This window comes from Lytechinus variegatus, chromosome 1, assembly GCF_018143015.1.
Source record: "Lytechinus variegatus isolate NC3 chromosome 1, Lvar_3.0, whole genome shotgun sequence".
Lineage (NCBI taxonomy): Eukaryota > Metazoa > Echinodermata > Echinoidea > Temnopleuroida > Toxopneustidae > Lytechinus > Lytechinus variegatus.
In genome coordinates this window covers 29,481,298-29,496,893 of record NC_054740.1, presented here as the reverse complement: position 1 = coordinate 29,496,893, position 15,596 = coordinate 29,481,298, and the positions used below count along the sequence as shown (strand labels likewise).

Genomic DNA, 15,596 nt, shown 5'->3' with positions numbered 1-15,596 from the left:
GATGTCTATCATAGGCGGACCCAGGGGGCGGAGGGGCCCGAACCCATATTGGCGGCCGGAGCCAAATTAAAAAAAGAGAGGCAGGGAAAGAAAAAGAAGGAAAAAGAGAGGAGAAAAAAAGAAGGGGAAATATAATAGGAGGAAGACGAGTGAATAAGATGAGGGAACGACTTGGAAAAAAATGTATCGATGTCATAAAAAGAAAATTTCGCTAGCGCTTCGCGCTGCTATTTGCCTTTTAGGTGGTTGGGTGGTTTACATATCTTGCTCAATATGGAGCTTAAATCATCATATTTTGAAGTCAATTTTCAAACATATTTCAGCTTGGAAATCGCTATGCTTCTATGCTTCAAGCGTATATTTGCTTATATAGTTTACCTCTGCATTTTACTCATTGTATTTACGTATGTCATTCTCTGCAGTCACTACATATATGATTGTCACTTGGTTATGTACTTTATGCTATATTATGATTATGTCTCAAGCATTGTAATTTTGTTTTGTATATTATTCCAATAAATGCAGACAATTCTGTTAAAAAACTTTCAGTATTTTGTTTGATTTACAAGTTGATTTTTAAAAAGTATGGTAAAAATTTCTGGTTTATCGTCTGGTAGCTGATATACCGTATCAATTATTCTTTGCTGATATCCCTATTTGGCATACCATACTTTTTATTTACATGGTCTAGTCAGATGGGCGGTCTAAGGGTCTAACTGTTGTTGACCGCGCGCACTTGAGTTCAGAACTTCAGGGATAGGCCCTACATCTAAATACTCTGAGGCCTAGTTAATTAAACCAAGGATACTGTAGCAATGAATGATACTTCTACTTGTTACGCGGTTTTGAAGCTCAGAGACAGAATGTGGCTGAAGTTTTGCCTTTTCATCATGCTCTCTCTATCACTAGTTTCGGCATCAAATTCCAAGGCATCCACTGACTCTGAGTCTCAGTCTCGATCCAAGATCAAAGGCCTGGCGAAGTCTCACACTCACACATCCGCGGGACACAGCTCACGTCAGTTTCAAGGCAAGTTATATCTGGGGCCGATTGCACGAAAGGGTCTTTGCAAGGACCGTCTTTCGTGTCGCCCATCTTTTATGATGCGCCATGTGAAACGCATTTTAAATAAATCATCTGCAAACATATTTCATTCGTCCGTCAAAATAAACAAAATATTTGTTTATAAAATGATGTGATATAATATCATATAGGCCTATCATGAAATTGTATAAAATTTCATCTAAAAGCCAGCTAACGAATCTTATTCTTTATCATGAATATCAGAAACACCCCGCTTATAGCGTATGATAAAAGATGGGCGACATGAAAGACGGTCCTTGGAAAGACCCTTTCGTGCAATCGGCCCCTGAGCAATCCTGCGGCATGGCACACAAGAAATCTAGATAATGTAGGATGGGTTTTTTTGTCATTTTCTTTAACTTGTGTTTTCTTCAGCTGTTGTATATTTTTGTTCTGTCTAAACTTGAGTTCATTTGCATTTCTTTTCAGCACTGCCAGAGCTACCAAGTCTCACGCATTATGTGTGAGACTCACGCATTTTGGACTCTTGTTCATCCCCTCAAATCTCTGTCTCACGCAACTATCACAGCCTATCTCCATATACATTGTACACAATGTCTGTGATCTCACTCATATTCTCAGAAAATCTCACGCATAGCTGGTCTTTGAACTTGGCATCTCTGCACTGCCCTTGCAGTCTGAACTTAGGTTATTTGAGTTTGATTATATTCACTTTTTATTCATCCTAGTTCTAGTTTCTCCAGATTCGTTTCTTTTCCTCTGATTCTCTTTTTTCATCTTCATTCCTTCTCTATTCAGGTGTTCCACTTATTTCATTCCTCACCTGAGTGACCTGACTCCTTAGTTTCTAATGCCATTATATTACATAATAACATCTTTTATCACCTTCATCTTATTCCTCATTGATTTATATAATATGAATTGGATTACTACATTTCAGTTGGGTTCTTCTATTTTCTTTAATTTCATTGGTTAGCTTTAAGATGTTTTAAATAATGTTTACTGTACTGTAGCAGCAATTTTAATGTGGGCCGAGGAAGGCCGAAGGTATAAATAGAGAGAGTATTTTAATAAATGCATGAGACACACAGATACAGATGCCCAGTCTCAGATACAAATACGTCACTACATTTGTCCGGCAGCCAAACCCTGATGGGGGGGGGGGGGCAAGATGGCATTGGAATGTCATAGTTTATTTTTTAACTGATTTTGATTGGTGAGACCTTCTATTTGAAGAATCTATATGCTAGAGCTCTGTCAGCATTGAGAAATTTTAGATATACGCGAAAATCCTAAATGGCTGCTGGCGGCGATCTTGGATTTTCTGTTTATTCACTTTAGCATACCTAGAATTTAAAAACTTTGAATATAAAGGTTTTTATTTCATAAAAATATATTTAAGAAGAACTGGACCAAAATGAAGATTATTATTCTGTTTTTGTCTGAAGTGCTCCAAAACGGGGTAAAAAAATAAAAGGACAAAAAAAACTGACTTACTTTGGCTTTTGCGCAACTCCCACTTCCCTGGTTTATCCGAGCATATAGCCATTGAGTCCCTGTAGCAGGTGACCAGACATCCTGTATTTCCTTCTTTCTCTTATTTCAATTTCATTTTAATTTTTTTTCATTTCCATCATTCTTTCTTTCCTTAAATAGACAAGACCAATATTGGGAGAATTTGAATTCAAGGAGCATTTGGGGGTAAAAGTTGGGAACCGGTCTATTTCACCTAATTTGAATGTGCTGAATCTGATAAGACCGGTTCCCAAGCCAATTTTAATAATAATAATAATAATAGGCATTTATATAGCGCCATCTATCTAGAAATATTCTATTCCGAGGCGCACAAGAAAAGAAAGAATGAGAAAGTTTGGATGAGTGTCAAAGTGCCAATAACTAATACTGTTAGAAAAGATAAGATTTCAGTTTGGATTTAAAGGTCTCCAGTGATTGTATAATTCTTAAATTTAATGGCAAATTATTCCAGAGAGAAAGTGCTGAGGCAGAGAAAGCTCATGCACCATATGCTACACGTGTCTTGGGAGTCTTAAGAAGTTGCTGGTGTGATGACCTCAGGCTTCTAGCTGGTGCATAAGGCGTGACAAGGTCTTGTAGATATTTTGGTGCCAAACCATTAAACACTTTCCAAGTGAGAAGAAGTATTTTAAATTCTATACGCTTTCGGATTGGCAACCAATGTAACTTTTGGAGAATTTTCCATGTCTTGACCACCTAATTTGCATAAACAAAATGGCTGCCAAATTGACCATTTAAAACCTATTTCTACAATGTTCTTTTATAATAGTCGCTTTCATCGACATGGATACTGCAAAATCCTGCGTACCATTCGGGAAAATTTGTTATTTCTCTTTTTGGCTCATTAATTATGCAAATTCATGCATATTTTGATATATTATGCTATATTTTGATAATTACACCTAAAAAGTTTATTATTTGGGTTGCACATAGCATTTGTATCATTATGATAATTGTTTGGCCCTTAAATATAATATTTAGTCAATTTTTATATGTATTTTATCCTTCTTTGATATTTCTTTATGTTTCTGTATTTTTTGCCATTTGCTTTGACATGAGATCTTTAAAAAACTAATATCAATGGCAGACAAATATTAAGCTTCAATGATTGAATCATTTGATAAACTTCTTTTGCCACAAATGTTAATTGTACTCAGGAACAAATACACACACATGTAAAAAAAAAAAATCCTCATAGCGATATTTAAGTATTAATGCTAGATCTGTTATTTATTCATTTATACTTACTACAGACAACTGGATTAGTACCCCCCCCCCCGTGCCCCTGTTTTGTCGTGTGTACTTACCTTCCTCTACCCTACTCTAGTTGTTCTTTTTTATGTTATTACTGTATATATATGTATATATACTTTTTTTTTCTTGCTTCTTATCTCCTTTTTTTTTTCAATGCAGACGTTTAATTATATTGTATCATACATATTTTGTTGTTGTATCAAAGGTGATCTGTGCTTAACAAGTGTTGCTTCTATACAGACCACCTCTTTCCCATATTTTCGATATCTTTTTTAGCTCATTGTCCATAAGCTTTTATTCCTGTTGTGTTTTTTCTTTTAACCTTATTGATATCGTACATGTATGCATTGTATTTTGGTTGTGGAAAGAAATAAATGAACTTGAATTTGAATTTGAATGAACCCGTACGAAAAGAACAGTTTAGGAGTTGGAAAACCTGTAATCATGCTGAAATTAAATTTCTTGAAAAAGAAATATGATGTTTTATAACAGATTCTAATAATCAAATAAATGTATGACTTAAGCAGTGTAGTTTATCAATCTGATCAGTACATTGTTAACATCCTTGTATAGCAAAATTATGTCATTTGATTCAGCTCCATCAGAACTACAATCATGGCAGTTAACCAAAGAACAATTTGTGATAAATGCAAAGGGTCTGTATTACTGGATCACTTACTAATTTTTTGGTCATTACCGATTTATTCATTTATTTGGCAACGATACATTTTCCCCAAGTCAACCATCAAAGTGATAACTGAAAACCACAGCGTCTATCCAATCCTTGCCTTGGAAGATTCTTTGACAAACGATACTGAATACAGAAGAGGAAATGATAAAAACATGGGGCTAAACACAGATTAGCTCCATGGTAAAAACATGGGCGAAATGAGGAGGCTTCCAGCCCAGTCACTGCCCAATGCAGAACAAATTTTCACACTGCGTCCTATGGTTAAAAAGTGCTAGGGATGCCTGATGAAGGTAAACCACGGGGTAAACCAGCATGTAGACAGTTGCAGAAGTCCAGTCTAGATGTTATCCGGTCATGGATGATATTTTCTGCACCACCTCATGTAAGACAATGTCTGATCTCAGCAATATTGTGGAGCTGGTAATATGCAGATTGGCAGACATCTGATGTGCATTTCTTCATGCTCATTGTTCTATCAAAGACTACGCCAAGAGTTCTAGCCTTGCATACTGGAGATATATAGCTTCCTCAACTATTAAGACTGGAGTTGTAGTCATAATAATTACGCATATATGGAGATGACAGAACAAGATACTTCGCTTTTTATCGTTAAGCTCCAGGAAGTTGACCTTCATCCAAAATCGAATCCTCAATGGCAGCACCAACAACAGCAGCTGCACGAACCTCTGTATCTTTAACTTTTGGATCAAAATTGAGGTGTACAGCTGGATGACATCAGCATAGAAGCATATACCAAGAGCATGAAGCCACATTATAGAGCCAAGAGGAGTGATGTACAGTTTGAAGCGTAAGGGACCAAGGACAGACTCTCAAAGAACTCCATAGCAAAGGGTAGTCACAGGATACTGCACACCAGTGATGAATACAGCTTCATACAGCTCTGTTGACAAGGTAAGAGGAAAGCCATTGGAGTGCAGAATCATCAGTTCCAAAACAGACTGTCAGTCTTCCAAAAAGAATTACATGTTCAGTGGTATTAAAACCGATTGACAAGTCAAACATAACTTAGGCAACTGTTTTCCTCATCGAAAGAGATATCCTGGCTCTACAATAGAAGAGAATTCTTGACCTAGACTTTCATGGTGATATATATCAGACTCGCATGCCTATCAGAGCTTTGTAAGCTATTGCATGCTGTCGAGTTTAATACCGATCAAAAGAAGTGGATTAATAATCACCTACAGGAACGCAAAACATGTCAGGTACCCACCATCTTCTGAAAGATATCTTCCTTATCAATTATAAATAGTCTATCTTATGAAGATATGGAGATGTGTGAATATTAGAAGTTTGATGAATGTCCAAAGCCAGGGACATTACACGATTCACTGCGGTATTAAAAAGGTGCACTCCGAGCATTTTAACACCTGAAACAAGATCTGGTCAGACAGCAGATTCTCTCTCAAGACAAAAGTTTATGTTTCTCTGTGATCTGTGACATGAGAATCAGACATATCTCAAGAACACAAACACGATGACTTCGATACGAACTGCCTCCACAGAATACTTGTACGAAATTGATTTGATTTCAACAATAAGAGATGACTTTTATAATATGAGTCTGCCCTATGAATGAAATATGGAACAACAAATCGAGCTGACATTGATCATTCAACACCACGAAGATGAAGGTGTATATCAAGCTGGGGGAAGCTGGATGCCTCTAAGTTGGATGAAGCGACAAACCTTGATAGGACAGGTGCAGTACTGCATTTGAAAAGATATATTATGGAGATGCACAAGTAATCTGTTAATGAAGTCCAATGATCAAAATCTGTTATTGAAAGGATATGCAGAGACTTATTAGTTGTGGAACTTAAGGACATCACAGTCTGGCTTTTAAAACATGGAAAACGGTCTAATTGATAGGTAAAATGAGATAATAGATTGTTTATATATGCGGATTCATTTCTGAGATTATTTTTTAATTGGGACTATTTGACAAGCATAATGGAGAAACACACAGGACATCTCATTTTAGCAGACTGATTTCACTTCATTTTGCTAAAGAAAAACACATTAAATACATATACATGTATGTGTGATCAGATTCTGTCGGTAGGGGAACATAACTACTCCAAAGGATATTAAATGCAACTGATTGACTGTTAGGAGTTGAGAATTACAGTACTGTTATGATCCAAATTTAATAATTCATCATCTGAAATGGTAAATTTACCATTTTAGATGATGAATTATGAAATTGATTGATATCATAATTCAAGATACCATTTTATAATTAAAAAAATAAGCAATTAATAGTGACACTTGCTTGAATACTAATCGGTTTTTCGAAATTCATTGGATCTCCACCAGTGTGCTTTTAAACGGGAAGGCACTCCCTGCATAAATTTACCTTATGCAGATGTGGGTTCGGGAGTGGGTGCATCTGTTTATGCCCATGGATATATATACAAATAAAAAATGTAAAAAAGTGATTACATAATTAAATCATTGAAGCTGATTATTTTCTTCCAGTGATAATCAATACCTTGACAGATCCCATAACAAACATGTACAAAAAAGGTACGAAATACATGAGAAATAAAAAAAAACGATGAAATACATCATTATTCACTGTGATATATTCTAAGGGTCGTACAATTATTTGTAATGATGCAAATGCTATTTGTACCAAAAATATAAACATTTGAGCTGAAATTATCAAATTATAGCATAATGATCCAAAATATGCATAAATTTGCATAATTAATTAGCCACAAGCAAAAATAAATTTTCCAGAAATGTACACGTATGTATGCAGGATTTTGCAGTATTTATGTCTGTGAAAGCAAATATAATTAAAGAACATTGTCGAAATAATATTCTGAATTGTCAATTTGGCAGCCATTTTGTTTATGCAAATTAGGTGGTCAAAACATGAGAAATTAGCTTGGGAACCGATCTTATCAGATTCAGCATATTTGAATTACAAGTGTGAAATAGTCCGGTTTCCAACTTTTACCCCAAAATGCTTCTTTAAGTTTATACAGTGCGTATCAAAAAGTTTACACTTTGAAAAAGCCCTGGGAATTAAAAAAATACAACATGAGGGTAATTTTTTCACATGTAATCTTGGGTTTGGGTCTCATCTATCAAATGAAAGTAAAAGTTTTGTCAGAATGTTACACTTGAGTGAGCACTGTCCATTTTTGTAAAGCTCGCAGAAATCTGTTTGTGCAGAAATGCCTGTTTTATGCTGTGTCAAGGGGGAAAGGGCGAAATCTAAGAGGCCGTTCTCATTACGCTTTCTAAAACTAGTTTACTGGAAACCGATTCAGGAAACCACTTTGGAAGATCGCTTTGCTAGCATTCTCACTTGATCACACAAAAGTGGTTTTCAAAATCACTTCACGTAAAGCGCTCTTGTTGCTATGGAAACGCTCTCAGTGGGGTGAGACGTTTCGCGCGAAATTCGAAACCGCAGCATAGGCATTCTACACCTGTTGTGTGGAGTAGCGCGCTCAAAATGTGCGAAGATCGCTTCCCGAAGAACGGTTGTGTCCTCACGCTAAAACCAGTTTAACGAGGCAAAGCGATCTTGAAAACTACATCGCGAGGTGGTTTTCCAAACTGGTTTGGAAGATCGCTTCCAAGACCGCTTTGACCGTTCTCACTACACGTTAAACTAGTTTCCACTAAACTAGTTTCCAGTAAACTAGTTTTAGGAACGTAGTGAGAACAGCCTCAAACTCACCATGCGAAACATTTCTCATATGCTTCCCATGCACTTTTAGTCAATTGAAATAATACGGATACATTCAAGCATTTTGTAACAATTTACCACCCAAATTGAAATTTAAACACTTAGTAAGCACAATGTTTACCCTTTTTGTTCCAGCTGGATCTGAGGACATAACTAAATGTGAACAAAAGTTTATATCAGACATCTCCAGCATTTTTTCACTAAGTTTTTATCATTGACAGTGGGTGTACATTTCATTTTTCATTTAATAATTGTTTCTCCACACTTTTCCCAAGCTTAGCAATGACTAAAAAATAAAAATCAAGCTTAAGCCGGTCCATGTAAATCACAGCTCGGTGTAAAGCAAATATCGTCACGGTAGCCTCGGTGTGTGGGGAAATGGGGTGGGGCCAAATGTAGTCTTTGAAGTGTTTTGGGCAAGGAAACAAGTCAAAAAAGGTAAAAGATATCTTCAAATCAATTTTACTAGCTAAAGTCTACGTGTTCTTCATGATTAAGGTCTACTTTAATTCGCATAAGTATTTCAAAGTTCTGCGCAAATCATTTTTCACTAACTTTTTAAAAAGTAAGTGGTGCTCATTCAAGCGGAAATATTTTTCGACGGTTATATTGTCATTTGCTCAAATGGATCTGTACCAATGTTAAAAAGTGGAAAAAACTTCAGGATATTACAAATGTATAATTTTACAGGATTTTTTCAAAGTGTAAACTTTTTTTGATATGCACTGTATAGGCCTTTTTTCCCAGAATTGGTCTAGTCTAAAACTTTTCTTTGACCTCCCTTCATCTCCTTTTTCTGTTTTTTCTCTTCTTCCATTATTTTGTTTTTTATCATTCTCTCCTGTTTTCCTTCTTACTTTCTTTCTTTCAAAGAATTAAGGAAACATTTTGATTTCCTTAATTCATTCGTTTCTTTTCTTCCTTTTTCTTTCCCTTTTTTCCTTTCTCTCTTTTGTTTTGTCTTTCATCTTCCCTTCCTTTCTTTCCTTCTGTATTCATTTCAAAGAATGATGGAAACGTTTTTTAATTTTTATTTTTAATTCTTTCATCCGTTTAATTATTCTAACTTTATATTTTCCCCTTCATTTTCCCCTTCATGTTTTTCCTATCCTCTCAAATCATATTTTTTCTTTCATTTCTGTCTTTCCTTCATTCTTTCATTCACCCTCCCTCCCTTTTCTTGACTTTTGTTTTTCACAAGTCTATAAACACATATTGTGTAGCCTTCTTTGTTGATTAATACTAAGACCTGGGATGGTCGATTCGCTCGTGCAGTGTGCTTGGTCGATTGTCCCGTATTTCATTTTGTGAAGTCTAGTCACCCTGCCCTGTAGGGCCACAGATCAAGTTACAACTTTGGTCTCTGTAATTGGTGAGTGGAGCCAACAGAGTTCAGTGGAACAACCTATAACCGAAACGGCGAAGCGTATGGTCTATCCATGTGTGGGATAGTGGCTAAAATAGGCATTTGAAAGTCTTTATGATGACCTAGGACTGTTTGAGCCTCTGAGAGTAGCCTTGGAAACATGCCACATCCATACTAGATATTCAACTTGGCTGCCAGAAATTGTGAAGATGTTGCTAAGTTTAACTGCATGTACATTGTTCACTCAAAATATAGCAAGAAAATTTGAGGCCAACTCCTCTGTTGGCTTTTTTGGCACATAACCTATGTACAGCTCAAATCTAGTACCATTGCCTAGCCTATCAATGTATCAGGTTTCATTACAAGATTATGGAAGACGGCAAGTTGTGAAAATTAGATGGTGGACTAGTGGAAGGTATTGGGGTTACTGAATCTATTTCGCAATCCCTGAAATTGCTGCTTAAGTCCCACAGGGTAAATTAAAGTGGAAAAGAAAAACTGTCCCATAACCATAAACAAGGAAAGTCTCAATTTATCAAGACAGGATTTGTCTTGGTTTATGAGGATATCCTTGTTTTCTGGGACAATTCAAATTTAGACCAGAACCTCTACTAATAAAAAAAAAACTTGACTTCAAGAAAAAAAATTATGTCATGAACTCGTATCTTCTCTTAAATGAAGATATCATTTTTGTCTCACTTGTGAGAGTGATATCCCTTTCATAGTGCGCTTTTCCGCGGTGAACTTCGCCAGCGAAGGGGAAAGTGCCCAGTATGAAAGGTACACAAGAGAACTTTGCCGGCGGACTTACATGTATCCACCTCTAGAGAACTTCACCGGAGAAACCGTTTCCCCGGTGAAGTTCGCCAGTGAAACATCCAGTATTAAAGGTGACCGGAGAACTCCTCTTTAATGACGTCAGAGGTCTTTTTTTCTCCCTGAAATGAGATTCTGCGCGCTATTATTTCTGTGGCTAAATGTTGAAGGCCACGCTGTGTTAAATCTCTATGGAATAATTGAATCGCTCATAAAGCGTGGCCTTCAACATTTAGCCACCCTTGAACATACAATTTTTTGTTCACTAACAATATCTATTATAAAAGCGCTAGTTTACATGCTGAAAATGCGCTTGAAATATTTATCAAAATACTTTCATTTTTGTCTCACCTGCGAAGCAGAGTGAGACTATAGGCGCCGCTTTTCCGACGGCGGCGGCGGCGGCGTCAACATCAAATCTTAACCTGAGGTTAAGTTTTTGAAATGACGTCATAACTTAGAAAGTATATGGACCTAGTTAATAAAACTTGGCCATAAGGTTATTCAAGTATTACTGAACATCCTATTAGAGTTTCATGTCACATGACCAAGGTCAAAGGTCATTTAGGGTCAATGAACTTAGACCATGTTGGAGGGATCAACATCGAAATCTTAACCTGAGGTTAAGTTTTTGAAATGTCATCATAACTTAGAAAATATATGGACCTAGTTCATGAAACTTGGACATAAGGTTAATCAAGTATAGCTGAACATCCTGCATGAGTTTCACGTCACATGTCCAAGGTCAAAGGTCATTTAGGGTCAATGAACTTTGGCCGAATTGCGGATATCTGTTGAATTCCCATCATAACTTTGAAAGTTTATGGATCTGATTCATGAAACTTGGACATAATAGTAATCAAGCATCACTGAACATTTTGTGCAAGTTTCAGGTCTCATGATTAAGGTCAAAGGTCATTTAGGGTCAATGAACTTTGGCCGAATTGGGGTATATCTGTTGAATTACCATCATAACTTTGAAAGTTTATTGGTCTAGTTCATTAAACTTGGATATTATAGTAATCAAGTATCTCTGAACATCCTGTGCGCATTTCAGGTCACATGACCAAGGTCAAAGGTCAATGAACTTTGGCCGAACTGGGTGTATCTGTTGAATTACCATCATAACTTTGAAAGTTTATGGATCTGATTCATGAAACTTGTACATAAGAGTAATCAAGTATCACTGAACATCCTGTGCGAGTTTCAGGTCACATGATCAAGGTCACAGGTCATGTAAGGTCAATGAACTTTGGCCATGTTGGGGTTTTTTGTTGAATAACCATCATATCTCTGTAAGTTTATTGGTCTAGTTCATAAAAAGTGGACATAAGAGTAACCATGTATCACTGAACATCTTGTGCGAGTTAGAGTAGTATTCAAAGTCAGCACTGCTTCTATATTGAACCGCGTGGTGCAGGTGAGACGGCCAGAGGCATTCCACTTGTTTTTTTTTTGCTTCTAATATTTTTAGAATATGTTAATGTAACAGTGTTGTAGTTCCTTGACACTTGGCCTTGGCCTTGAACTTCCAAGCCTTGGCTTTGAGTTGCTAGCTAGCGCATTGGCCTTGGCCTTGAGGATTTTGAGCCTTGACTACAACACTGTAATGTAATATATTTTTTAACTTTGTAATCGGAAAGAAGCAATGTTTACAATTTTCTTTTCATTCGTTCTAATTCTGCATGCACATGCCGAGTGAGCTTATCAGCAAGGGGCGTGAGACTATAGGCGCCACTTTTCCAACGGCGGCGTCAACACCAAATCTTAGTCGACGGTCAAGTTTTGGAAATGACAACATAACTTAGACCTAGTTCATGAAACTTGGCCATAAGATTAATCAAGTATTACTGAACATCTTGAATGAGTTTAAGGTCACATGACCAAGGTCAAAGGTCATGTAGGGTCAATGAACTTAGGCCATGTTGGGGATATCTGTTGAATTACCATCATAACTTTGAAAGTTTATGGATCTGATTTATGAAACTTGGACATAAGAGTAATCAAGTATCATTGACGTCTCATTTGAGTTTCAGGTCACTTGACCAAAGTCAAAGGTTGTTAACGGTTATTAAACTTTGGGTATTTTGGAGTTAATTATAATATTGCTGTCATAACTTTCATAGTTTATAAAAAGTGGATATAATTCATAAAATGTGGATATAGGGGTTAAGCCTTAGGGGTAATCGAGTATCACTGACAAGTCTAAGGTCACATGATCAATGTCAAATGTCATTTAATGTCCATGAATGTAGTATTGTATATATGAATGGTGTTTTTTGTAAATAGTTATTTTATAGTAGTTTTCAAAGTCAGCACAGGAGAGGTAGCATCTAATGTTTAATATTAAAGGTCAAGCCCATCCCAGCAAAATGATGATTTGAATAAATAGAAAAAAAACAAACTAGCACAGTGCTGAAAATTTCACCAAATTGGATTATGTAAAATGAGAAAGTTATAACGTTTTAAACTTTCACATATTTTAAACAAACAGTGATTTGCTCAACTCGGTGACAAGCAAATTATGAGACAGTCGATGATGTCCCTCACTATCTTTTGTTTTTTATTGTTTGAATTCTACAATATTTCATTTTTTACAGATTTGACAATAAGGACCAACTTGACTGAGCCTTATACTGTAGTATTAAACAGTGCTTATTCCACATGTTCTGAGAGGAATTAATAGTTGTTTCACTTGACCATGAGGTAAAAATGAGAATATTTCATATAATAAATACAAAAAAATAGTGAGTGGATGATGCCATCAGCCTCCTCATTTGCATTCTGACCAGGATGTGCATAAAACTGTTTTGTGAAATTAAGTAAAATTCTAAAATATTCTTAACTTTCTTATTCTAAATCCAATTTTGATGAAATTTGCAGTGTAATGCATGTTGGATTTTTCTCTTTTTATTCAAATCAAGTTTCTGTTTGGGTAGACTTGTCCCTTTAACGGCTCTTCATCTGAGCCTTCAAATTGGGGAATTGGGCTGTGTGAAATATATAGATTTTTTCCCCTTGTAAGAATAAACAAGCAAGGTTTGATGACTTTGATCCCTCCTTGAATTAGGGGGGATTGCCATTGTCACATCCTATTCTGATTAAATTAAACCAATGTCACTTTCTAATTTGTCAAATTCTCAAGATCAAGGAACATATGGAACTTGTGCCCTTTTCTTTTAAAATACAAAATATCGAAATACATGTAAAGATGAATTCTTGATGCAATTTGCAATCTGCAGCTTGTGTATGTAGTCCTATTTATCTTTATTTGTTGGAAATTTGAATAAGGCATTCTTCATGTTTTCTTCACCTTACAGGCAGACCCAACGTCCTGTTCATTGTGGTTGATGATCTCCGACCCTCTCTCAATAGCTATGGTGGTCCTATTCTTTCTCCTAATATTGATGGCCTTGCATCACAATCTGCTGTATTCCAACATGCAATGGCTCAGGTAAGACATTTTAGTCAAGGCTAGAATAGTAGAAAGCTGAAATCCATCTGAGGAATTTAAAACATTTTTTGTTGGTTTTCTTTCTCCTTCACAGACAGCTAGCAAACATGCACACAGTGGAAGGGACCTAGTACCCACAGGTTGTGTGTAGTAATTATGCCAAGATGATTTTACTTGCTTTGATATTAATATTGTTGTTTATTGCAGTGTTATCTAACATCGAATTCTCAACATTGCTTGGTTGTTTGACAAGCAATTCTGCTCATGGATTCCTCATTTTTGTCTCACCTGCATAGCAGAGTGAGACTACAGGCGCCGCTTTTTCGACAGCGACGGCGTCAACATCAAATCTTACCTGAGGTTAAGTTTTTGAAATGACATCATAACTTAGAAAGTATATGGACCTAGTTCATGAAACTTGGCCATAAGGTTTATGAAGTATTACTGAACATCCTACATGTATCAGAGTTTCATGTCACATGACCAAGGTCAAAATTCATTTGGGGTCAAAGAACTTAGACCATGTTGGGGGAATCAACATCAAAATCTTAACCTGAGGTTATGTTTTTGAAATGACATCATAACTTAGAAAGTATATGGACCTAGTTCATGAAACTTGGCCATAAGGGTAATCAAGTATTACTGAACATCCTATCAGAGTTTTATGTCACATGACCAAGGTCAAAATTCATTTAGGGTCAAAGAACTTAGACCATGTTGGGGGAATCAACATCAAAATCTTAACCTGAGGTTAAGTTTTTGAAATGTCATCATAACTTAGAAAATATATGGACCTAGTTCATGAAACTTGGACATAAGGTTAATCAAGTATCACTGAACATCCTGCATGAGTTTCATGTCACATGACCAAGGTCAAAGGTCATTTAGGGTCAATGAACTTTGGCCGATTGGGGGTATCTGTTGAATTATAATCAAAACTTTAAAAGTTTTTGGATCTGATTCATGAAACTTGGACATAATAGTAATCAAGTATCACTGAACGTCCTGTGCAAGTTTCAGGTCACATGATTAAGGTCAGAGGTCATTTAGGGTCAATGAACTTTGGCCGAATTGGGGGTATTTGTTGAATTACCACCATAACTTTAAAAGTATGCTGGTCTAGTTCATAAAACTTGGACATAAGAGTAATCAAGTATCACTGAACATCCTGTGCGCGTTTTAGGTCACATGACCACGGTCAAAGGTCAATGAACTTTGGCCATAATGGGGATATCTGTTGAATTACCATAATAATACTTTTGAAACTTGGACATAAGAGTAATCAAGTATCACCGCATATCCTGTGCAAGTTTCAGGTCACATGATCAAGGTCAAAGGTCAAAGAACTTAGACCATGTTGGGGGAATCAACATCAAAATCTTAACCTGAGGTTATGTTTTTGAAATGACATCATAACTTAGAAAGTATATGGACCTAGTTCATGAAACTTGGCCATAAGGTTAATCAAGTATTACTGAACATCCTATCAGAGTTTTATGTCACATGACCAAGGTCAAAATTCATTTAGGGTCAAAGAACTTAGACCATGTTGGGGGAATCAACATCAAAATATTAACCTGAGGTTAAGTTTTTGAAATGTCATCATAACTTAGAAAATATATGGACCTAGTTCATGAAACTTGGACATAAGGTTAATCAAGTATCACTGAACATCCTGCATGAGTTTCACGTCACATGACCAAGGTCA

General features: G+C 36.2%; 1 protein-coding gene across 2 annotated transcripts in view; it reads left to right on the top strand.

Moving 5' to 3' along the window:
• The first annotated feature begins 740 nt into the window (after positions 1 to 740).
• LOC121410716 (iduronate 2-sulfatase-like) overlaps positions 741 to 15,596 on the top strand; it is a 38,112-nt gene continuing 23,256 nt past the window's right edge. Inside the window, exons 1-2 of one of the 2 annotated variants that reach the window (XM_041602975.1) lie at positions 741 to 1,029; positions 13,755 to 13,888. In XM_041602975.1, coding sequence (XP_041458909.1) covers positions 816 to 1,029; positions 13,755 to 13,888 — 348 coding nt within the window. In that variant the 5' untranslated portion in view covers positions 741 to 815. Of the gene's footprint in view, positions 1,030 to 13,039; positions 13,141 to 13,754; positions 13,889 to 15,596 lie in introns of those variants that run through there. The other variant, XM_041602985.1, reaches the window with a different exon arrangement.